Source organism: Apodemus sylvaticus, chromosome 6 (genome assembly GCF_947179515.1).
Source record: "Apodemus sylvaticus chromosome 6, mApoSyl1.1, whole genome shotgun sequence".
NCBI lineage: Eukaryota > Metazoa > Chordata > Mammalia > Rodentia > Muridae > Apodemus > Apodemus sylvaticus.
In genome coordinates this window covers 41,532,471-41,556,499 of record NC_067477.1, presented here as the reverse complement: position 1 = coordinate 41,556,499, position 24,029 = coordinate 41,532,471, and the positions used below count along the sequence as shown (strand labels likewise).

The window sequence follows — 24,029 nt, the reverse complement described above, 5'->3', positions numbered from 1 at the left end:
TTGCCTGTATTGGCATAGCTTGTATCAGAATTGGGCTGTGTGAGCTCTTGGCCACATGCTGTAGCCTCTGTAATAATCTAGTGAGAACACATGTGGGAGAGATTTACTATTTGCTGGCACAGACAGGCACAGCCTTGAAGTGAGTGCATTTTTACTCAGATTACAAACAAGTGAAGACACCCCAGAAACATGCTTTATGTTTATAGACTTTTAAAGAAAACACTACTCCAAAACAAAACCACAAAACTTCTCCTCTCTTAGCCATTTCTATACAAGTTTTTATTAAGAGTGTCTGGCCGGGTGGTGGTGGAGCATGCCTTTAATCCCAGCACTTGGGAGGCAGAGGCAGGCGGATTTCTGAGTTTGAGGCCAGCCTGGGCTACAGAATGAGTTCCAGGACAGCCAGGGCTACACAGAGAAACCCTGTCTCAAAAAAACCAAAAAACCCCCAAAACCAAAAAACCAAAAAAAACCAAACCAAAACAAACAAACAAAAAAAACCCAAAGAACAACAACAACAAACAAACAAAAAAAAAAAAAACCCATCATTATTTGCCTGTAATCCCAGCACTCTGGAAGGCAGAGGCAGGCGGATTTCTGAGTTTGAGGCCAGCCTGATCTACACAGTGAGTTCCAGGACAGTCAGGGCTATACAGAGAAACCCTGTCTCAAAAAAAAAAAAAAAAAAAAACCAAATTTAAAAAAAAAAAAAGAATGTCTGAATTGGATCATAATTATGCAGTATATCCATCTTTGGTAGTTAATTTCTAGAGAAATTAGGCTCATTAGAAAAGGCAAATGCTGGTAGATGCATATCTGTTAAGAGCTATTAGTGTCTATGATTGTTCATGTGTCAGTACCTTTAATAAATGTACTACCTATGACTTAAAGTTACTGTCCATCTCATTTGCAGTTAATGGAATTACTCATCTAGTGACTTATATTTCCAAGTCTTAAAAAGGGTTCAGAGGGAAAAAAAAAAGACTTCAGAGCCTCCTTGTCACCTGAAGTGTGCTTTAAAATCACCTGCCCATATGATAACATGAAAATCGAAAGGACACTGTCTGAGGGGTGGTGGTGGTGGTGGTGGTGGTGGTCTGTGCAAACAAGGAACGTTAGTATAAATAAGAGGTTCAAGAACAAAGAAGGCCTTGAGAACCTCCATAATTTAACACTGTTCAAAAGCACAGACCATAGCAAGGAATGGTGGCATGGGATTTGGTCTGAACTGCGTGAGCCACAACCCTTCCTTGTCCTCTCAACCCAAGGCACTGAGGGTTTGAGCTGTTGGGGGTTGAGTCTCTTCCAGGGGTGACCAGTTACATGCTAGGACAGGGATGTTGTTAACACTGATTTAGAGGAATGGATAAGTGGGTGGGGGACAAGGCTGAGGCCATATAGGCCACTAGAAAGGGGACACTATTTGGGTTATTTTGGGAGAGGAAGTGTGCCAAGTCAGAGGTGGAAATGGGGGAAGGGGAGGGTGGTGATGCAAGATACAATAGTATATGAGAATGTCATAATGAAACCCATTTATTAACTACTGAAACAGAACAAACAGACTGCAGGAAGATATAACCACAGACTCTAGCCCTTCAACAGTTAGTGCCCTCATGATGACTGGGTCCTTGGCATCCATACGTTCAAGATTTCCTTTGCTCATTCTGAAGTGTCTGGCACCTCAGGAGGTTGCACAGCTGTATACAGCAATTTGAACCATTGCTATAATTCCTGTTTGTCTTTTTTTTTTTTTATGAAGATTCCTCCTAATCTACAGTTTATCTGTAATGTTTTTATTTTAGATTTACTCTTTAAATGTGTATCTGTGTGTATATGCACATGTATGTGGGTGCCTAAGGATGCCAGAAGAGGGCGTTGGGCTCCCTTGGAACTGGAGTTATAGTATCTTGTGGGTTGTTTTATATGAGTGCTGTGAACTGAGCTCAGGTTCTCTAGAAGAACAGTAAGTGCTTTTAACCCCGAATCATCTATTCAGCCCAGAAATGTTAACATTTAAAATGAATTACATGAAACAAATTTATACCTCTACCAAGATTGCATGCTTTGGGGTCAGACTGCTTAGTTTGAAGTCTCACCCTATCTCTTTCACCCCTACTGCTAGGTTTCCTGGTCTATAACCAGAGATAATAATAGTACCTAGATCAGATAGTAAGTGTAAAGTGCTTAGATTCATACCCAACAAGTAAACAGTCAGATGCTAGTTAATATAATAATGATGGTGTTATTAGCTGGAGGGTTCCTAATACTGGGATGAAATTATGATCTCAATTATAGAGAAGGACAAAATGTCCCTCTCCCCACTGGAACCATGATTTTATAAAGGACAGTTTGCCATCTCTAGGAGGCCTGATCCTGGAAAAGTCATGCAGTAACAGGTATTCTCAGGTCACCTCCTAGATTAAGTTTTCTGAGGCCCCTGAGTGGAAGAATACAGTGTGATTGTTCTGGAGTACTTGAATCTGTCACTTGTGGGAGGGAAGTTCTTGTTTAGAAAATGTCACCAAGTTATAACCAACACTTTGTTCTTCATTCAATCTGCTCCCTTTCCCCCTTATGTTTATTTAATAGTTAGAAAAGCACTGAAATGTACTTTTCCTGTGTGAACATGCACATCTGAAACTTGTTTTTCCCGATCTTGAAAATCTTTTAGAAATCACTGAATGAGTGCTAGCTTTGTTGGTAAAGCACTTGCTTATCATGCATGAAAACATGGGGTTTGATCCCCAGCACCACATAAAGCCTGGCCTGGCCATGAAGGCCTTTAATACTAGCACTTGGGAAGCAGAGGCAGGTGGGTCTCTTTGAGTTTGAGGCCAGCCTGGTTTATATAAGCTAATTCCAGCACAGCCAGCATTACATAGAGAGACCCTGTCTTCCCGCCCCCCCCCTCGCCCCCACATACACAAAAGGAAAAAGGAAAAGGAAAAATTCAAGGTTATTTTCAGTTAAAATACAGGAAACCTGAAATGTATACCTCAACGAGTATAAGAAAAAGAAAAAGAAGAAAGCTATAGGTAAGGCTTGTTTCAGACAAGGTCTTGCTGTGGCCTACTCGGGCCATGAACATTCAGTCTTCCTGTCTTATGCCCTGTCTCCCTCAGAGTCACCACTGAAAGGCTGTCATTCAGTTTTCAAGGGCATTGTGTACTTGGAAGCATTTTGGCCTTATATATTATTGACTCTTGGTTCCTTGGTTTGTGCTCATTTTTCACACAGCAAGGCTGTAAGGGATCTTGGGTTCCTCATCTTTGCAGGAGTCATTCAGGACTCAGGGTTGGAAAATGTTGCATTTTCTCCCTTGTTCCCACTAAATGCATTCTGGGAAGGCTCTGCCAAAAGGGGAAATTGATTGTGTAAGAAGGGCACTTCCCTTATAGCTTTCAAAGTCAGATGCTTCTCCTTTCTCTTCTAACCATAATTGGAGTTACCAGTAAAACCGTTGTGCAGGACTCTTGAGATGTGTTTGTCACAGTGTGATGGACAGAGGAGTTGCTTGTGCTTGTCCTTATCTTCTTATCGATCCTTATATACAGGAATTACAGGAAATCACAGCTAGCATATAAAACCGCAAACAGATGGGAAGGATGGAATGTGTAACCCCCATTCCCAGAAACAAGCAGAGCGCCGAGCTGACTGACCTTAGCATTTGGCATCTGTCAGCAGAGCCAAAGCATTGAGGTCTGAAGATAATGGCACCACCTGGGAATGGAAACCTAATCTTCCAGCTCTTCTCAGTACTCCTCCTTCACAACCCTTCTTGTGCCACCTTCTACAGGTTCCTGTCATCCTTATCCTTTCTGGGCCTTTTTATAGTTATTCTGACTGGCTTTGCATCTTGCTGTAGTTGTTCTTACCGGGTCAGTTAGCTTATCATCTCTGGGGATTAGGTAAAAGAATAAAAGCTGTGTGTCAGGATGTGACACCCCTATTCTTTCCTTCTTGTGTTCCTGGAGGGCCTCTACTTGAGGCTGCGGAATTAGATTAGGTCAGGTTTCCTGCTCAAGAACAGTCCCACTGCCTGCTGACCCAAGGATGAGTTTCCAAGCTGGCTTTACCTGAAGAGTCAATTGAATGCTAAATACTTTGTAAAATAACCAGAACTTGCCAGGTAGCAAGTAACTGTGGAAAACAGAAAGAATTGTGCCTTAACTCAAGGATTTTAGAATGGGCTTTATTTTCTCTTCTTCCTTGATCCTTGGCCCTTCCCATTCTAGGATACTTAAAGAATGTTCCTTCTTATGTGTCCCCGTCTTTGTTTCTTAATACTTTTTTATTACTGTTTTTAAGATATGGCATCATTATGTAGCTCAGACTGGCCTCAAATATGTGATCCTCTTTTCTCAGTCTCCTGAGAGCTGGATGACATCTGTATACCATTGTGCCAGACTGCATTATACTTTCTCAGCCATCAAAGCTTTTATGTTCAGCCTCCTGACTTTCCTTTAGAAGGCCCTCTTTGATTATCTTGGTTCAGATGAATTTCTTTGTTCTCTCTTTGTTTTTCATTATTTTGTTCATAACTCCTAAGTAGTTGCTTATTTCTCATTTTCATACTTTACAGTTCAACATTATTGCACCCACATAGAGTATTAAAATAGATGTTTGCCATGGTTGTTTGTTGTCTGAATCTGCAGTCGCCTTAACTCTGTTGAAAGTTCTGGTGGGTTTGAGGTCTGTAGCTTCTATACATTTTACAAGCTATTTAGAGAAGACTGTTAGGAAATGATAAAACAGGGATCATGGGTCTTAACAGAATTTCAGGTGGTCTCAGAGAGTAGAGAAGGATCTGGAGATTGGGTGCCGTTGGGAGTTTTTAGGATATTGGGGACCAACACCTAAGAGAAACTGGCAAGAACAGGCACAAGATTATAAGTTTGTCACACCTTGAGATTTTCCTAGAAGCTGAAAGGTTTGGGTGGAAAATATGTTTATTCTAGAAGATAGCTAGGAGCAGTAGTAAGAGCAGGGGCCTCTGTTTGGTCTAGTTTCTTTTTGTGGTGAATCACCCCACATCATAGAAGATGTGAAAGATGCTTAGTCACAGGGAAGTTTATAGTTTAAGGAACTATAGAAGTACCAGTAAGCAGATCTGTCAGACTAAGTAAGGATTTACTTATTTGTATTATTGACATTTGAATTGGCATTTATCTGGGTAGCTTGGAGATTTGAACTTGTTATGCAAAGGTCTATGCTAGGTTTTTTGGTTTTGGGTTTTTTTTTTTTTTTTTTTTTTTTTTTTGGTTTTTTTTTTTTTGTTGTTGTTGTTTTTTTTTTCCCTGAGACAGGGTTTCTTTGTGAAGCCCTGGCTGTCCTGGAACTCACTCTGTAGCCCAGGCTGGCCTCCAACTCAGAAATTCACCTGCCTCTGCCTCCCAAATGCTGGGATTAAAGGCACCACTACCACCACCGGGCTCTATGCTAGGTTTTTAACAACTAATAGAATCTTGGATAAAATTAAAAGTAGTGCCTTCTACTTCTGACTTGGAAGTAGAGTTTTAAGTATCATGTTGACCCATCCCCACACTTATACCCCATTTCTCTTCTCTGAACTGGCTAGGACTGTGGAACATTTGGTAACAACTGTGAGCAAGGACCAGCTTCAGCCAGATAAATTGGGAACATTCAAGTTTGTTGAATTTAGGTAGAGAGTGTAGTTGCATAGACAGAACTCGGGGAGTTGTCATTTACATGGAAATGAAACTATTGTCATTTTTTTCTCACAAGAAGACTTTCTTCAAACCTTTCTTTACTTTTGTAGATTTTATTTTTGCAAGTGCACTCTTGGGTAGCAGCTCTACTACTGTACAGTAGATAAGTTAGTGAATGATTCTCAGAATCCTTTGTCTTTGAAAAATGCTGCTGCCTCTTCCTGTTCTATTCTGCCTAAAAAGATAATGACTTGCATTTACCTAAATGTTGTAGCATTTTGTGATGAAGTTTAGTTCTTTAGTAGTAGTGATGGTTACATATAGTACCAGATACAGTGATTAAGTTGTGAATTAGTACTACTACTTTATAAAAATTATTTTTCTTATTAATTTAAACATTTTTGTAAGCCTTATTATAAAAGTCTTGCAAATAAATTAGAAACATCACATGTCAAAAAAACATTAGGTCCAAAGTCTGTATAACTCAGTGAATTTCTATACAGTTAGAGTATGCATTTAGAATGGAAACTGTGGAACTTCACATTTTACATTTTGCACTTATGTACTACCCAAAACAAAAAAAATCCATGACAGAATTAGAACTAGAAAAACAACTTCAGCAGGGCAGTGGTGTCGCATGCCTTTAATCCCAGCACTGGGAGGCAGAGGCAGGCGGGTTTCTGAGTTCAAGGCCAGCCTGGTTTACAGAGTGAGTTCCAGGACAGCCAGGACTATACAGAGAAACCCTGTCTTGAAAAACAAAAAAACAACAAAAAACAAACAAAAACCCAGAAAAACCCCACAACTTTATTTCTATTTTATGCTATACTGTACTACCCACATATACATTTGTTTGCCGTGTATATATAATATACACATTGTTGTCTAGATTCTACTTGTAAGAGAGGACATACAGTTTTTTTTCTTTCTGAGATGTGTGACTTCACATAATATTATACATTCTAATGCTTTTTCTGCATTTTTAACTTTATTTTCTTAAGAGCTGAGCGATAATAGCAGTATAGTTATAGTATGTGTGTGTATGTGTGTGCAACAGCTTATCTAATTTTTATTGTCCATTAATTTCTTGATGGGCAACTAAGTTGTTTCCAATTCTTTGTTATAGTGAATAAAGCAGTAATAAAGAAGTGGGTGTGTGCCCTCTATGGTAGGGTATAAAGTTTTATGGGTATATACCTAGGAGTGAAATAGCTGGTTCATACTCAGTTCTTTTATTTATTTATTTATTTATTTATTTATTTATTTATTTATTTATTTATTTATTTAAGAAATCAGTTTGGGGATCTGTTTTTCTTCCTGTTTTTTGTTTGTGTGTTTGAGACAAAGTCTCATTATGTAGCTTTGGTTGTCCCAGAACTTGCCTCTGATTCACAGAGATCTGCTTGCCTTTGCCTCCTGAGTACCTAGCCTCCTCCCTTCCCAACCCCCCCTAGGTTATCACTGTGTAGTCCAGAATGGCATTATACATTCTAATGCTTTTTCTGCATTTTTAACTTTATTTTCTTAAGAGCTGAGCGATAATAGCAGTATAGTTATAGTATGTGTGTGTATGTGTGTGCATGTAGGCTGATCTCAGTCTGCAGTCTTCCTGTCTCTTCTTCACTATTTGGAATTCGTGTGTGTGTGTGTGTGTGTGTATGTGTGTGTGTGTGTGTGTGTGTATACACATGCTGCGCACGGCCATGAACAACAGTAAACTAGTTATTTCTAAACCTCCTAATAGGAAAATTTGTAGCTCACATTACATGTGAGTTTTTTAAAAAAGATTTACTTATGTATTTTTATGTATATAAGTACATCATTGCTCTCTTCAGACACACCAGAAGAGGGCAGCATAACCCATTTCAGATGGCTATGAGCTACCATGTGGTTGCTGGGAATTTAACTCAGAGCCTCTAGAAGAGGTGCTCTTAACCACTGAGGTGCTCTTAACTGCTGAGCCATCTCTCCAGCCCCTGTGAGAGTTTTAATGTCATGTAAAAGAAGTAGCCATGAAAAGCAGAAACATTGTCTGCTAAAATGGTACACTTTAGAGAGGTAATCTGAACGAAGAATGTTTTCTGTTTTGAATAGGTGTTTTGCCTCTTTAGAGGAAGAAGTTTTTACTGCTGAGCCATCTCTCCAGCCCCTGTGAGAGTTTTAATGTCATGTAAAAGAAGTAGCCATGAAAAGCAGAAACATTGTCTGCTAAAATGGTACACTTTAGAGAGGTAATCTGAATGAAGAATGTTTTCTGTTTTGAATAGGTGTTTTGCCTCTTTAGAGGAAGAAGTTTTTACAGAAGTTTAATGGCTCTGGAACTTAAAATAGTCATCCTTTTCTACGTACTCTTAGCTGATCTTCCCTATAGGAACATTCATTTGTTTTAAGAAGCAGGGGGAAAAGGTAGGGTAATTAATTCCCAATTCTCTTTTGCCTCTTAAGTTGTTTCGTTTTAGAATGTTCCCTATGTTTTTCTCTACCTCTTTCATGTCTGTTTAGGTAACATCTGTAAAGCCAGGGTTAATTTGGACCACTGCATTCTGGGTGTCTCTGGCTTTTCCCACTGTTTTTTGCCCTGGTCTCAGCACTTACCCACTGTACTGCCATCTGTTTACTCGTTTTCCCTTACATTTCAGAAAACTTCCTGAGAGCAGATAAGTCTTTTGTCACCACCTCTGTTGTCATTGTTTCCCTAGTTGCTGATACACTGCTTGGATTGTGATATATACACAGTGAATGAATGAATGGATGACCACTCTTGGGGTCAGCTTGAGAGTGGTATTGGGTCTTTCCCTAACTAAACTCTTTACCCAGTCTCTTTATGAGCTCTGTGGGTACTGGAGAACCTTGGATGATGCTGTGATTTTTAGCTGTGCCAACCCCCAGGCACTCTTGTAATTAGGGATGGTCCTTAGTTTTGTCCTGTTCATATTCAGCCATCTGCCTAGGACTAGGGCCATCTGCTGCTTGTTGAGTGACCTAAGCAAGGGAAGCAGTGTGTGAAGCAGTGTGGGTAAGCTAATTGTATGGATGGGTCTAGGGCTCCCTCCCTAACTCTGACTTGTGTGTAATGCATGTTATGCCTCATTTTATCCAGGTCTTAGTTTTGTTCCAGATACTGCCCTCTAACCACTCTTCTAGAGAGCCTTTGCTGTTTTTTGTTTACTCTGTGAGAGCTTTGTCCTTTGTCCTTGGTCCTTAAGAATCTTCATGTAATATAAATTTAGCACTGCAGAAAGAAAAACAAGGGAAATAAAAACCTTTTAGAAAGGAAACTTTGGATCTCTTTCAGATGTAAATGATGATCCTCTATCTATCATCTTGTAACTTTAGGTTCATCAGCCTGTTTTCCATTTTTCCTCCTGAGATCTCTTCAAACATTCATGGACTGAATTACTTACTTGGAAGGTTGTGGGTTCAGCTTTGTACAGAGAAGAAAAAAAATGCAAGAGGAAAGTAATGTGCCCTCATCACTCTTAGTAACTCTTGAGTTTGGAGGCTCTCAGGTGGCATGAAATTGTGACTGAAAACTACTAGGTGGTAGGGGTAAGCAAGGGAATCTTTATTTTTTTTATTTTTATTTTTTTAGGGGTAGGGCCCCATGTATATTAGGTTGGCCTGAGACTTTATATATAGGTAAGGATGACCCCACTTCCTCCTCCTAAGTGCTGAGATTACTAGTATGCACCATCAAGCCAGATTTTATGCAGTGTTGGGGAGCCCTATACTAAATGAGTGAGCTACATCCCCCACTCCAAGAAGAGGAGTGTGTATCTCTGTCTCACTCTGTGTGTGTATGTATCACAACAAAACTTCGGTGGTAGGATTAGCCAGTAGAAATGAGTGGGATTGGCTACTGTGCTGTATATCTTTTAGGGCTTCCTTAAAGAGCTGCTGGGAACCTTTAGGTAATGAAAGGTAGTGTCTGAAGTCCGGTTCTGCTGCCAGGGGAATGTTGCCCTTGGCATTCATGGAGTGCATTGTGGGTGGATATGTCACAATGCTATGAATATAATAAAAGAAAATATACAAGTCTTCCCATTTTGGAGAGTTATATATCCCATTATTTAATTTTAACTTACTTGTGGATTTCCTTCTGGGTTGATCATTTTCTACTGTTTCTAACATAAATGCTGAGATGTTTGTTTACCTAAGACTTTCCTAACTTATCTCCCTTTTCTTGTCTAGTACTCTTAAAAGAAAAATGGAAGAAAAAGAAGAGAAAGTAACTAAGAATTATAGGTTTTGGAACAGAGTTGTTCTTCTAATAGAGCTCACCTGTTCTGACCCTCTGTTTCAGATGATAACAGTAATAAGGATAGGCATAATGATAATAGTAACTATTGTTTTTGATGACTCATGCCAGCATTATGCTGAGTGTTTTGTGTTCCTTTCCTTATATAGTGCAGAAAAGGTATATAGTTGAAATAAGTAAGCAGATGAGGAACCTGAGGTTCAGGCAGGTTGGATAATTATGCTGGGATTATGACTGTGGAAACCTGCCTACATTTAGAGATGAAGGTCTTTGTTTGCTCAAGGTCAGTTTTTCCAGTTAGATGTGATTCATAAGTAAAGCCCACTTCTCTTGACTTTGACATTCATTAAGCACAGTTTTTGTTTTGTTTTGAACTCAAGATTCCTTCTTTGATTATTTTCTCTCCTTTCTTGCTTTCTTACCCCATTTAATTTCAGTGAAATTGAATGAAATAAAGGAAAGGATGGTTTAAGTTTGGAGTTTTTGGTGAGCTTTAAAGGTTTATTTTTAAATAGGCAGCCTTCCCAGACAGACTGGGTATGTAGCAGAAGGCCTGAGAACCAGGAAGTGACACAGACCTGTTTATATCATCCCACTTGAGGACCTTTGGAAAGCCATCCACGTAGATGGTAAAAAGTAAACACAAGTGCAGCAACCTTTTCCTTTGGGTTTGCTATTTTTGACATGGAGGAGGTGTTTCCTGCACAGCTATAACTACTCTGAACACTAAAATCTGGCTCCTAAGTATCCTCTCCAGTGACATAAATAGATGCATATTTATTTCTTGTCACCAGACAGAAGCATTCTGTGCTTCTTCATCATATAAAGTGATAAAGAACAAAGTTAACAAAGACTTATAATTATGTTCGGGTGGGGTATGTATAAGCTGAACCCAGAACTCAAGTGCACACTGGTGATCACACGTCTAAGAGAATCTTTTGCAGGCAGAAACTACTTATTTGCAGTGATCGAACAAAAACAAGAACAAAACAAAAACTCAGATCACCAAGTCACTTTATAGGATGAACAGGGGAGCAATTCAATGTGTCTGCCTAGAATCACAGAATGCTTCTGTCTGGCAACAAGAAATAAATACGCATCTATATATGTCACTGGAGAGGATCCTTAGGAGCCAGATTTTAGTGTTCAGAGTAGTTATAGCTGTGCAGGAAACACCTCCTCCATGTCAAAAATAGCAAACCCAAAGGAAAAGGCTGCTGCACTTGTGTTAACTTCTTTGTTTTCTCTTAGCACTATAAAATATTTTTTTCTTTTAGGTCCTCATAGCAATTTGAATGCTGTAGATAAGCATGTACTTCTTCTCCAGCATATTGTGAATTTCTTGGATACCACATTTGATCTCAGTGATTACCCAATCCTTGTATAGAAGACAGCTAGTACATATTTGCTGAACTCCAGTATAGTCGGTTCCTGGAAATGTAGTCGTGAGGGTTCAGATTGAACAAATCACTTTCTTGGATTTCTATTTGCAAAATGAGTATTGGAGCCTGTTCCTTTCAGCTCTGCTGTGAATCATGTAGAGGGCATAATGATATATAAGATCTATCTCTGGGGCCTAGAAACTAATCTCTGCTGTTTCTGCCAAGCTTTTGCTATCTGCCTCAAACTTGAAGTCGATATACCCCATTCCCTCCTGCCTCGTGTCTGTTGTTGTTGTTGCTTTGCCATCTTTTCTGTTCTGCAAAAACTGTCGGAGCTTTTTATCTCTTTCTTCTCCTGAGTTCAACAAGTATTTATTGAGCACACTGGGTTGTGGAGAGAAGTAAAATTGGTGAAACAGTCATTACCTGTGGTAGATGCAGCATGTGGAAGAAACCTGTCTCTATACAGGCTTCAAGGATGGGGGTATACTTGGTTGTCTCAAGCTAGAATTGCCTCAGAAGGCAGGGACAGGTTAATCTCTGAGTTCAAGGATAGCTTGGACTACAAAGAAATCTAGTCCAGCTAGGATTTCATAGAGTGACTTTTTTTTTTTTTTTAAATAAAAACAAAAACAAAAAACCGAAAGAGGGCACTCTTCAAACAGGCAAATGGGTATTTTTTCCATATATGCTTAGGTAAGTGCCTTTAAAATATTTTGGAATTTGGAAATTTGAGAAAGGAAGGTTCATTTGTTCAACTCATTGGTTTTTGGGGGGTTTTGCTTTTTTAAAAAAATCTGAACTGACCTTGTGCTTTGAGCCTGATTTCAGGATGTTTCTAAACCACATTTAAAGACTGCCCTTAGGGAATGGAAGAAAGAACCCTCACCATCATGGACTGGAGTCAGTTTCAGATACATTCTATAGCTCATGCTTGTTTCCACCTTACAGGGTCCTGGAAGATTGGTGATATTCAGTTTACAGATAGGAACGGAAAATTATTTTCCCTAGACCATCCAATTAATATGATGATGATGATGATGATGATGATAATAATAATAATAAATACTGCCCAAGTGGACCAGAGATCTGTCCTGGTCCTCAATGCTGTTCCTGAGAGATACTTAGCTGAACTGTTTTCCTTCCACTGGTAAGGAAACAGAAGCACAGGAAGTGAGGTTTTTGTTGTAGGTTGGCCTAGTCCATAGTAAAGCTCTACCTTAAAAAAATGGCTTCCTCTACTCAGCTATTAAAAACAATGAATTCATAAAATTTTTAGACAAATGGTTGGATCTGGAAAATATCATCCTAAGTGAGGTAACTCAATTACAAAAGAACACATGGAATGCAGTTACTGATAAGTGGATATTAGCTCAGAAGCTCTGAGTACCCAAGACACAATTCACATATCAAATGACTCCCAAGAAGAAGGAAGGAGAGGTCCCTGGTCCTGGAAAGGCTTGATCCAGCATTGTAGGGGATTACCAGGACAGAGAAGTAGAAGGGGGTAGATCAGAGAACGGGCGGAGGGAAGAGGGCTTATGGTACTTTTGTGGAGGAGGGAACCGGGAAAGGGAAAATCATTTGGAATGTAAACAAAGAATATAGAAAATTAAAAAATTAAAAATTAAAAAAAAAAGTGGCTTCCTGGGCTGGAGAGATGGCTCAGCCGTTAAAAGGCTAGCTCACAACCAAAAATATAAAAAAGTGGCTTCCTGGCTACAGATTAGACATTTATGACTGAGTTCCTTGCTTTCTCTTGTTTTCCTGTCAGAGTCAGTTTTGCTTTGTTCTCCTCTTCCCCTCATTTCTCCTGCGCTTTTCTCTCTCTTCCCTAGGCTCCTGCAATGCTACAGTGTTCCTTGTATGTTGAGGCTTGGGGGTGGTTGGCTTTTGGCTTTTTGTTTCTCTCTCTCTCTCTCTTTGTTAGATGTTTGTTATTTTTGGAAATTGCTTTAGGAACACTGTGTGCTAGATGATGGGTACAAATGTGCTGATGGATTGATTAAACTCTAAATGGGAAAGTAGACTCTCAAGTTTACTGCAGTGTAGAGGGAGATAGATGCTAGAGTTTGGTCTTGGAAGATGAAGGCAGAAGGGCTGCTAGGAGAGATTTAATATTTCTTCCTTTTAGTTAGAATAGAATATTTTCACAGAAAATACTTTTGGGTCACTTCTAGAAGGCTTTGAATTCTTTAGACCTGAAAGGGCCTTGGGAGCCATTCAGGTCCATCCCTAAGCACTGGGAAGACTGGGTGACTTGCTTGAGGACAGAACCACTGCCTAATGCTGAAGCTGCTTCTAGCTGTCTCCTGTCAAGTCCCTGCTGTAGTCAAAACTGCTTCTAGGTCCTGGAGGACTGAGGTCTGAGCGAGTATATGGTAGTGTGTTGCTGGTATTCCTGCTTGCCTGGATCTTAGGAGAAAGTGTGATAGCCTGAGTGCATCAACAGCAGTTCTTCTGGAGTATCACAGGTTGTAAGGAATATCAAAGCAATTCAAGAAAATCTCTGGCACATTCCAGTAACTTTCAGGTGGCTTAAAAGGAAAGCTGAGGGTAATTTTTATAATTAGGAGCAGGTTAAATTTTCAACAAGTTTTTTTTAACTAGGAGTGGTGGAGCATAGCTATAATCCCATTATTTGAGAAGTTGGTTGCAAATTCAAGGACAGCCTGGATTAGCTAGCCCCCCCCTTTTTCCCCTCCCCCTCCCTCTCCTCCCTTCTGCTTCCCTGCTCCGACCTGCAGTGAAATGGGTGAGGCAGTGTTCTGCCAAATGTTCCTCAAATCCCAATAGAAGAAATTGTGGCTGTTGAAGCACTGAAATGTTAGTGGCTCAGAGGAAATAGAAGTTGGTGACTGGAAAAATCCACAGGAGAAAGAAATAGAAGGCATCTACAAACCTCATTGTTTATAGGGGATGGTAGGACATCCTAAGGGTTTGAAAGTGAATGGGAGTGAAAGGGGGGAAATTCTGCAATCCCTTCAAAGAAGGAAAGAGTTACAGAAGGGCCTGGGTAGTCACATTTTTATATTTTCTGGGAACTCTGGACTGCCCACTTTGAAGACAAAAGCTGTGCTCCCAAGAAAGAACACCAGAGCCATGAATGCAGATTTTCCATGTCTTCTCTTGCCCTGTGTTTTGGAGGGAAAAATACTGCTTGAGGAAACCTGGGTTACACAAAGAGAAATATAAAAGCATGAGGGAAAAATTCTGTGGTTGAGATGAGACCTGAGAGTCATTCTTAGAAATGGAAATAGAAGCCAGAAAGCCTTGCTGCCTGGCACAGGTCCCTCACCCGGATTCATCTAAAACGTCAGTTGTTAATTCCTGTGAGGATGGATGAATGCTAAAATTTGAAAATGAGGCACAGCATGCCTTTCATCCCAGCACTCACTCAAGAAATAGAGGCAGGAGAATCTCTGAGTTTGAGGACAGCTAGGGCTATACAGTGAAACCCTGTCTGGAAAAATAAAAACAAAAGAAAGGAAAGAAAGAAAGAAAACAGAGGCGTATTTAGTCCCAGTTATTTGTTTTCAATCATGTATGGTTTTGGTTTTGATTTTTAAGTAGAGGCTCTAGGGCTAGAGATGATTCTATGGTTTGAGCCCATACTGCTCAAGTTCTCAAGAGGACCCAAGTTCAAGTTATATTCCTAGCAGCCACATCACATAACTCACAACTATCTAAACTCTTAACTACAAGGGATTTGAAGCCTCTGGCCTCCATGGGACTTGCGTGTGCATGCATATACTTCCTACAGACACACAAGTATACATAACTAAACATAATAAAAATAAATCTTTAAAAAAGTAGAGGATGTAGCAGGTGGCAATATGGTGCATGGTGTAATTTCCAATTCCAGTTCTCACTGAGGTGAGACAGGAAGGTGGCTGCAAATTCAAAGACATCGTGAGCAACACAGGAAGCCTTGTCTCAAAAATAGATAAATTAATTACATGGTCAGTAACATACTGATGTGCAGTGGATCTCCCCATTTAACAGTTTAAGCCTTGGTATTTCTCTAGTGATAATGATACTGTGCTGGCTAGTCTTTTTTTTTTTTTTTTTTTTTTTTTTTGTATTTTTTGTATTTTTTGAGACAGGGTTTCTCTGTGTAGCCCTGGCTGTCCTGGAACTCACTTTTGTAGACCAGGCTGGCCTCGAACTCAGAAATCCGCCTGCCTCTGCCTCCCAAGTGCTGGGATTAAAGGCGTGCGCTACCACCAGGCCTGTGCTGGCTAGTCTTATGTCAACACAAGTTAAGAGTTATTTGGGAAGAGGGAACCTTAAGAAAATGCCCCCCATCCAGTAGTCCTGTGGGCAAGCCTGTGGTGCATTTTCTTGATTGCTAATTGATGTGGAATGACTAGCTCACTTGGGCAGTGCCACCCCTGAATCATATAAGAAACAGGCTGAACAAGCCACAAGGCCAATAAGCAGCATTCCTCCATTGCCTGTGCATCAACTCTAGTTTCCAGTTTCCTGCCTTGTGTGAATTCCTGCCCTCAATAATAACTGTGCCTGGAAGTATAGTATAAAACATTTCCCCTTTTCCCCCTCCTTCCCCCCCTCTCTGTGTGTGTGTGTGTGTGTGTATGTGTGTTCATGCACATGCACAGTCCTAACTCACTGAGTACAGAGTTGCCTACATGAACATGGGTGAGAGATTATTTACTGGAGTATGGATGACTTTTTAGTGGCTATACTACTAAAGAAAGTGATACCCCCTTTCCCAGTTTGGTGTTGTTTGAAACTGTAGCCAGGCTGGCCTTGAAGTTAAAGCATATTTGTCTCACTGTTTTGAGTTCTGAAATTATAGGTGTATAGAACCATACCCAACTGAAGACTTTAAAATTCTATGTTTAAAGCAGATAATTCCTTATTTAAATATAGTTTATTGTATGATTCTTTATCCAAATTAGCTGGGTTTTCTTGTAGCTGATAATACTCTGGGGTCCTGTACGTTGACTTTCCTCTATTATTTTGAAGCAGTAACCTTAGACCATCCTTTACATAAATACTTCCCATTTATGTTTTCCATGTTTTGTAAAACCCACATACTACTCTTCATTTTGTACTTGATCAAATACTGGATTTTATTGGTCTCTTAGTTCAAGTAGCTGCCTAAGCAATAAGAGAGAAGCTAGCAGTTGGTGAGACAGAATAAGTCAGGAGTTTGTACTCCTCCACCTTCTCCCCACTTTCTGTCTCCTCCCACAGTTTGGCAAACATTTGCAATCTTCTGTCAAATGCAAGGACCTATGCTATGCTCTTAAAGATTCCAAATGAGTGATTTACTGTCTCTGCCTTCAAGGAACTCTCAGTCTACTAAGGTGAGGCAGATAAACAGATATACTAGCTAGTTCAAGTTGAAGTAGTAAAGGATTCCAAAGAGCCAGTTCTCCTGGGAATAGGCATGGTAGGAAGTGTCAGGAAAGAGACTCTTTTTGGAGATGTCTATAGGGCTGACCCCTTAAAGTGACTATTCCTAGAAGTTTGTTGAGGATATAGACACAAAAGTCATGTTACATTAAATTGATTTGTATTTTATCTCTTTGAAAAGTTAATGTGGATACAAAGCACAGTGCTCAAGAATAATGAGATAATAATGCATATAGTAATTGTTTTTTTATTTTTTGCTTCTTGATTTTTAACCATTCAGTTCCCCTTCCTAACAGCAATGTTTCTTATGCATTATTCCTGAGGAATTTTTGGTGTATGTAAGTGTGTGTGTAATATGCACCCTTTAAAAGTCCAAGCCTGGGCTGGGTATAATGGCATACACCTGTAATCCTAGCACTTGGGAGGCTGAGGCAACAGGATGAAGAGTTTAAAGCAGCCTGGGCAACACCAATCTGAGCTACAGAGACTGTATCTTAAAAGCTAACATTAATAAATTAGAAAATATAAGTGTAGGGAGAGCACCCTCATAGAGGTAGGGGGAGGGGAGAGGGGATGGGGGGTTTCCAGAATGGAGGTCTGGAAGGGGATAACATTTGAAATGTAAATAAAGAAAATATCCAATCAAAGAAAAAACAAAACAAAACAAAAATACAAGTGTACATCCAATTTTTCAGACATTAATTTTTTTATTGTTTGGTTTTTCGAGACAGGGTCTCTCTGTGTAGCCCTGGCTGTCCTAGAACTCACTCTGTATACCAGGCTGGCCTCAAACTCAGAAATTCTCCTGCTTCTGCCTCCCAGAGTGCTGGGATTAAAGGCATGCGCCACTACTGCCCGGCTCAGACGTTAATTTAAGAAGACATTTTATATTAACAAGGTTTAGACTGTCCCATTTTTAAGTAACTGAACAGTATTTTTAAGTGTACTATAACTAATTTAGCTAACTTACTTTTTAACTTTCAGATTGTTCCAGCAGTTTTCTTTTCTAAACAGTGATCTTGGGTGTCCTACATATGCATGTTATTACACACTTGTGATTTCTGATGATAGATCTGGAATTAGAATAAGTCAGAGAATATGTACTTTTTTGGGACCTATGTTATTAAGTTGTCTTCCCAAAACATTATATATAAAATAAAAAATGTTGAGATTATCTTCTGTCTTGACCAGTTCTTTAAAAAGTAAAAGTGATCTTAATAAAATTGTTGTTCTGAGACTAGAGCGAAGGCTTAATGGTTAAGAGTGCACATACTGCTCTTCCAGAAGATGGGAGGAACAACTGTGTTCCTCCAGTTCCAAAGGATTTAACACCCTCCTCCAACGTCTACATTCAATATGCACATACCTATACACAGAAAAAATATATTATACATAATCTAAAGCAATAAAAAAAATTAACAATTTGCTCTTGTTACTTCTGTACTCAGTATCCTTGTCAATTTTACTTATTTTTCAAGTGGACTTTCAACTCCTTGGTTTAGCCTTCTTCTGAACCTTTGCCAGGAGTACTTTTTTTTTTTTTTAAAGATTTATTTATTTAATGTACGTACACTGTAGCTGTCATCAGACACACCAGAACCGGGCATCAGATCTCATTACAGATGGTTGTGAGCCACCATATATGGTTGTTGGGATTTGAACTCAGGACCTCTGGAAGAGCAGTCAGTGAGTGCTCTTAACCACTGAGCCATCTCTCCAGCCTCAAGGGTACTCTTGATTCACCTGTATATGGTAAAACCACCCTGCTTCCTCTACAGCCCCCTTCTCTTCAATATATCTCATACATCATTTTGGACTCAGACTAGCATCAGCAGCTCTGGTAGTATTGTTTAACTCCTGATACTCATATACAGAACACCTAAGGCACTACCTTACATAAATCCACTCACCACTTAAATATGTATTGCACATGTGCTGTGATATTGGCACATGCAGATGGCATTCTTGATGGTTTCCAGTTGTTGCCTTAAAGAGATGACTGAAGAATTCCTCATAGGGTTATCTAGTGTGGATATACTGAAATGGTAGCACCAGAAGGCTCATTGTTAATCTATCATTAGCCATCTAGGGTTCTGGACATATCTTTTAGCATCTTTAACCTCTTTGACTTTAAACACTACCACTTATTTTGCCTTTTGTAGAAAAGCAGCCTGACTGTAGCAGCAATGACAATAAGGTTACTGAGGATTTAAATAGGTTGAGCACTTTACTTGAGTCAGAACCTTTCAGAGAGGAAACTGAGTTAAGAGCTATAAGGAACAAATATTTCAATATAGGCATTCCCACTTTCCCACTTGTAGCCATATAAATGTGAACCACCTTTTCTACAGCTTTAAAAGCTCAACTTAGAGTCTGAGTAAAAGCCAAGAATTAAAGATGCTTTTGTCACAGTGATCATGGGAAAAGAGGTGAAAATCAGTTAGTGGTTAGCTCTGTTCTTGATCCCTGACTGATGTTTACTGAAGAGTCTCATAACTGCTCTATTTTACACTGAGAGAACTCATGTTACTTCTTGTAGTTGTCTTGTAGTTGTCGTCTCTTGGGGGGTGGGGGGTGGGGGAGGGCCTGGGTTTGAGTCAAGGCTTCAGACATCTTTTAAAGTTGAGTCTGTCTTTGGCCAAGACTCAGGGAGTCCTTTATTAGGGTTGTAAATGGGAGGCCCGCTGGTCTATGCCTGTAGAACTTTACATTGAGTGTATGGAAATTTTTTTAAAAAGAAAGTAGGTTATTTTGAATGCCTTCTATAGCCGGTTGGTGGTGGCACACGCCTGTAATCCCAGCACTCTGGGAGGCAGAGGCAGGCGGATTTCTGAGTTCGAGGCCAGCCTGGTCTACAGAGTGAGTTCCAGGACAGCCAGGGCTATACAGAGAAACCCTGTCTCAAAAAAAAAAACAAAAAAAACAAAAAAAAACAAAAACCCAAATCTAAAAAAAACAAAGCAAAACAAAAAAAGAATACTTTCTATAAACTAGAATATTTGAGTAACTGGTAAATAACTGAATAAAATAGGCCCACTTTATGTTTTATCAACCCAGCATCTTCTCTAAAGACATTTAGAAAATAATCCTTAAATTCTTGACTACTACTTGGTTTTGTTTGTTTGAGACAGGGTCTCACTGTATAGTCTTGGTTGATCTGGATAGTCTTGCCTCTTCCTCCAGAAAACTGAGATTAAAGGTGTGTGCCACCACACTGGGCTTGATTTATTTTTTTAAATGATACTTCTTACTATTCTTCATAAGTCAGTCTGAACCAGAATGGGTGGTGGGGCCATTTAGCAACTACAGCCTGTCTTCCACATCCTCATCATCTTAAAGGATAGTTAATATAATGTGACCCATCTGGTCACAGGTGTGTGGGTTGAGCCTTGAATAGTTTGAGATTCAGGGCTGTTCAGAGATCTTCAGAGACTTCTCAGCCTCTGATAAGCTAGGCCTCTGTGCCCTTGGCTCCTGCTGCTGCATTCCTTCTCTAGGCGGTGTAGTTATTCCTTTAAGACATGTGCTCACTCTGTTTTTCCTTTTGGTTAGCTGAAGTTGCTTTGAGGCCAAGTGACATAGGCGGAGCAGCTCTGTGTCAACAGCTGCTTTCTGCTGGAGCCCATAGGCCAGTGGTTCTGACAGAGCAGGCAGTTTCTGAGAGGGACACTGACCTGACTGCCCAGGCAGGTGATGTACACATAAACTGGAACTGTCGTCTGCCTCCTAAATCAGATTTTGACAACAGCTGGTGGGAAGCTTTGGAAGCTCCCTAGGGGGAGCTTCTGTGCTTGTCTCTTCTCTTGGCAGTAAGGATTCAGTTGCTAGAATTCTTCCAACTTTGTGTGTATGATTGTGACGTCCTTACAGAGTGTTTGCATCTAACCAACTTAATAACTGAAAATTTCACTTCACTTAAGTCTTTTTTGTTGTTGTTTATTTGTTGTAGGTGAAGCTACTCCTGGCTGGCTTTAGGATTCTTCTGGATTTTAAAGTCATTCTTTAAAAAAAAAAAAAAAAAAAAAAAAAAAAAAAGTAAAAACCTCGGACGGATAAAAGATGTGCCATGGCAGGATAGCACCAAAGAGCAGCTCAGAGTTTGTTGTGACTTCTGTGGGCCATGGAGTACTTCTTCAACTGGTGATCCTTTGCACTCTGCTGGGAGATGGATTAGCCTCCGGTAAGTTCAGATCTGCCTTTTGTGTATGGGAGGGGAAGACTTTATACCAGGGTTTCTCCTGGAGCCTGGGACTTGCTTTTTGTCAGGCAGTTCAGGAAGAGCTTTTTGTTTGTTTGGTTTTGTTTTGTATTGTTTTATAGTCTGGCATGTACAACAGGAAGCCAGTTCTTTGAAGTCTAATAGAATGGGGGACCTGCTGGTGATTACATTATCTCCCCTCCCCTCAGCTGTTGGCATCTTCAGCAAGAGAAAACCTAGGATCCAGGGCAGGAAGGAAAGGAAATGAGCTGAATTAGACTGCCTGAGTTTAGAACCCATTCCTATTACTGCCTATGACCCTGGGCAAATCACTCTGTTACTGTGAATTTCTGACTTCCTCAGCTGCAGAGTGGGTTAATAACAGTGCCTACCTCACTGAGGGTTGTAAGGGTATTACTTTACATAGGAAAACACTTAATGATGTTCACTTTTTTTGTTGTTTGTTCATTTTTTTTCCCTGTTTTTCTGTGCCTCTTCTCAGACTAGGTACATAGTTGAGATACTGTATCTTAGTGAGATAGGGCCTGGTGACTGACATTGTAATTACATTGTAATTCTAGGCAAAGCCATCTAACTGTTCCATTGCTGGGTTTCTTCATGTGTTAAATGAAGAAGTTGACTGTCATTTCTAGCTCCTCAGTCTATACTTTCATGACTCTGAGAGCTTTTTTTTATTGAGAATGATAAGATGGAATGTTCCTAAGAGAGGCTGAGAATGCAGGAGTGAGCCATTTTGAATGTGTTGATTCTTGATGAGTTGACAGTCCTCTAAAGTCCCTAATTACTTCACTTCGTGCAATCCAGATCTGGCATCCTTTCCAAAAAACGCATACTTGGATGTACCGAGCAGGCCATTGGATGGCATGCCAGAACCAACTGTGTATCTGTGAGTCCTGGTGTGTTTAACAATAATGAAATTCTTGCCAGAGTTCTTTAAAACAACCAGGATGGCAGTTTTCTTGTATCTGTTCCCTGGAGAGGGATTGCAGAGTTATCCTGGAATGGGACTTTAGTGGTAATGAGGCACATTATATATGGCCGTGGACTTTTCATAATTCAGTGCTATCTCTTCTATTACTTATCATTTCTATTACCCTCTTACCCATACATACTGATAGGAGGGCAGGCTTGTCTATTTTTAGTATTATTCTGAACTGTTGGGAGAAACGGTTATTGATTCAGTTATTCCATTGTAACCTTCCCTATTGTGTACATACTTCCTTTTCTGATTCCCCTCCTTTTGCCCTTTCCTTCCTTCCCATGAACCCCAGTACAACCCGTGGTACCGTTGATGATTGGTACACCATAGTATGGGATCATACTTGCATGAAAACGAAAACAAGATTGGTCTATGCAAGGTCTCCAGAAGTGATGGGTACAGAAACACAGTATAAAAGTTGTCATGCTTACTGCTCTTAACCCTAGAACGGAAGCTAGCAAATTGTTCCATGTTAACCTCCTACTATGTAGCGAGAGCTAGTCTGGAAAACTTGATTTCATGCTATAATACAGGTTGGCCTTGATCTTGAAGATCTCCTTCCTCTAACTTCTTGGTGCTGGGATTACACATATGTACCACCATTCCTGGTTTCTGCCTGCTTTGTATGACCAGCATGCTAACTATATTTTTAACATGCTAGAAAAAAAGCAGAAAAGTAATACTTTGTGACATGTAAAAATTGTATGAAATTCAAATTTTAATGCCTATAAGTTGGATTTAAGTGGAACATGGTATGCTCATTTTTGAATATATATTGTCTCTAGCTACTTCTGTGCTGTAATGGCAAAAAGCTAAATAGGTATAGTAAAAACCAGTGGCTAAAGTATTTGACTCTTTGCCTATAATCCCAGCATTTAGGAAATTGAGGCAGGAGTATTATCATGAGTTTAAGGTGAGCCTGGGCTGCAGAGTGAGACCCTGGATCAGACAGACAAACAAAAGATTTGGTTCTTTATAGCAGTTTTGTATTCCCCTGCTCCCATTCCCCACTGTTAGCCTAGAACACATACTGCTTAGTAGGTGTGTGCTTGACTGAGACAGCTGTCAGAGCTAGAATAAGGGTGAACTTCTCATCCAGATTTCAGAGATTGTGCCTTTGCCTGAGGTCTTAACAGTTAATGGTAGGTCCAGAAGCAGAATCTGGACTAGTGCCTAGGAACTACTGCAAACTGCCTCTCCCAGGATTTCTTCTGGGAAGCTGCCCTAGCATGTTGAGTTGCATTGGAAGTATTGGAAGTCTTTAGCCCCTTTAGTATCATTAAGCCCTCTCATCCACTCCACCTTCCTTTTTATTGCTCTATGCTTTCTTCCTTCCATTTTCCACCCACCCAACACCTTCCCTACTTTCTACCCAAAGTTTCAGACTGGCTAGATAAAGGGATTATTATTCTTTAATCTGGAAAAACTATCTGCTTATAATGTGGGCTCAGACTAGAATGGCAAAGTTGAAGCTGTTTTCTTTCCCTTCCCCACTGCAAAGACTCTTTCCTACCACCTTAACATTCAAGTCATTTTTATTCCTCATAAAATATGTACTATCTGGGAACAGGGTACAGACAGGGAGAAGGGGCTTCACCATCACTAAGATTCAGTGTGCCAACATTGCTGCCAATGTTTTCCCTCTGTGAAGTGGCTTCTAGGGGAAGGCAATACCGACCCCTTTAGCCTGAAAACTCAGAGCACACTTGCGTGGCTGTGACTGGCCTTGAGCACTGTGCCAAGTATGCTCACCAGGAAACCAAGACTCTCAGATACAGTAAAGATAAAGAACGGCAGTTCCTTTCAGGAAGAGCCCCTGCTTCCTCTGTGTGTGTGTGTGTGTGTGTGTGTGTGTGTGTGTGTGTGTGCGCGTGCAGTACATTGGGGGGGCATGCATGTGTGTGAATGTGAGTTCCTGTACCTGAACATATGCATATGGGAGGCCAGAATAAGACATCTGATGTCTTCTTCTATCATCTTAACTGCCTTGAGACAGGGCCTCTTACTGAACTAGAAGCTTTGTTTTGGCTACCTGGCCAGTCAGTGAGCTCTCAGGAGCTCCTTATCTCCACCCCACAATATAGACGAATGTTTTATAGGCTTTTAATGTGGATGCTAGGGATTCTAACTTCAGTCC

General features: G+C 40.1%; 1 protein-coding gene across 2 annotated transcripts in view; it reads left to right on the top strand.

Moving 5' to 3' along the window:
* The window catches only part of Susd6 (sushi domain containing 6), a 94,008-nt gene that overhangs the window by 18,290 nt on the left and 51,689 nt on the right, over positions 1 to 24,029 (top strand). For both annotated transcript variants that reach the window (XM_052185548.1, XM_052185549.1), the window contains exon 2: positions 20,644 to 20,874. In XM_052185548.1, the coding sequence (XP_052041508.1) occupies positions 20,754 to 20,874 (121 nt within the window). In that variant the 5' untranslated portion in view covers positions 20,644 to 20,753. The remainder of the gene's footprint in view (positions 1 to 20,643; positions 20,875 to 24,029) is intronic.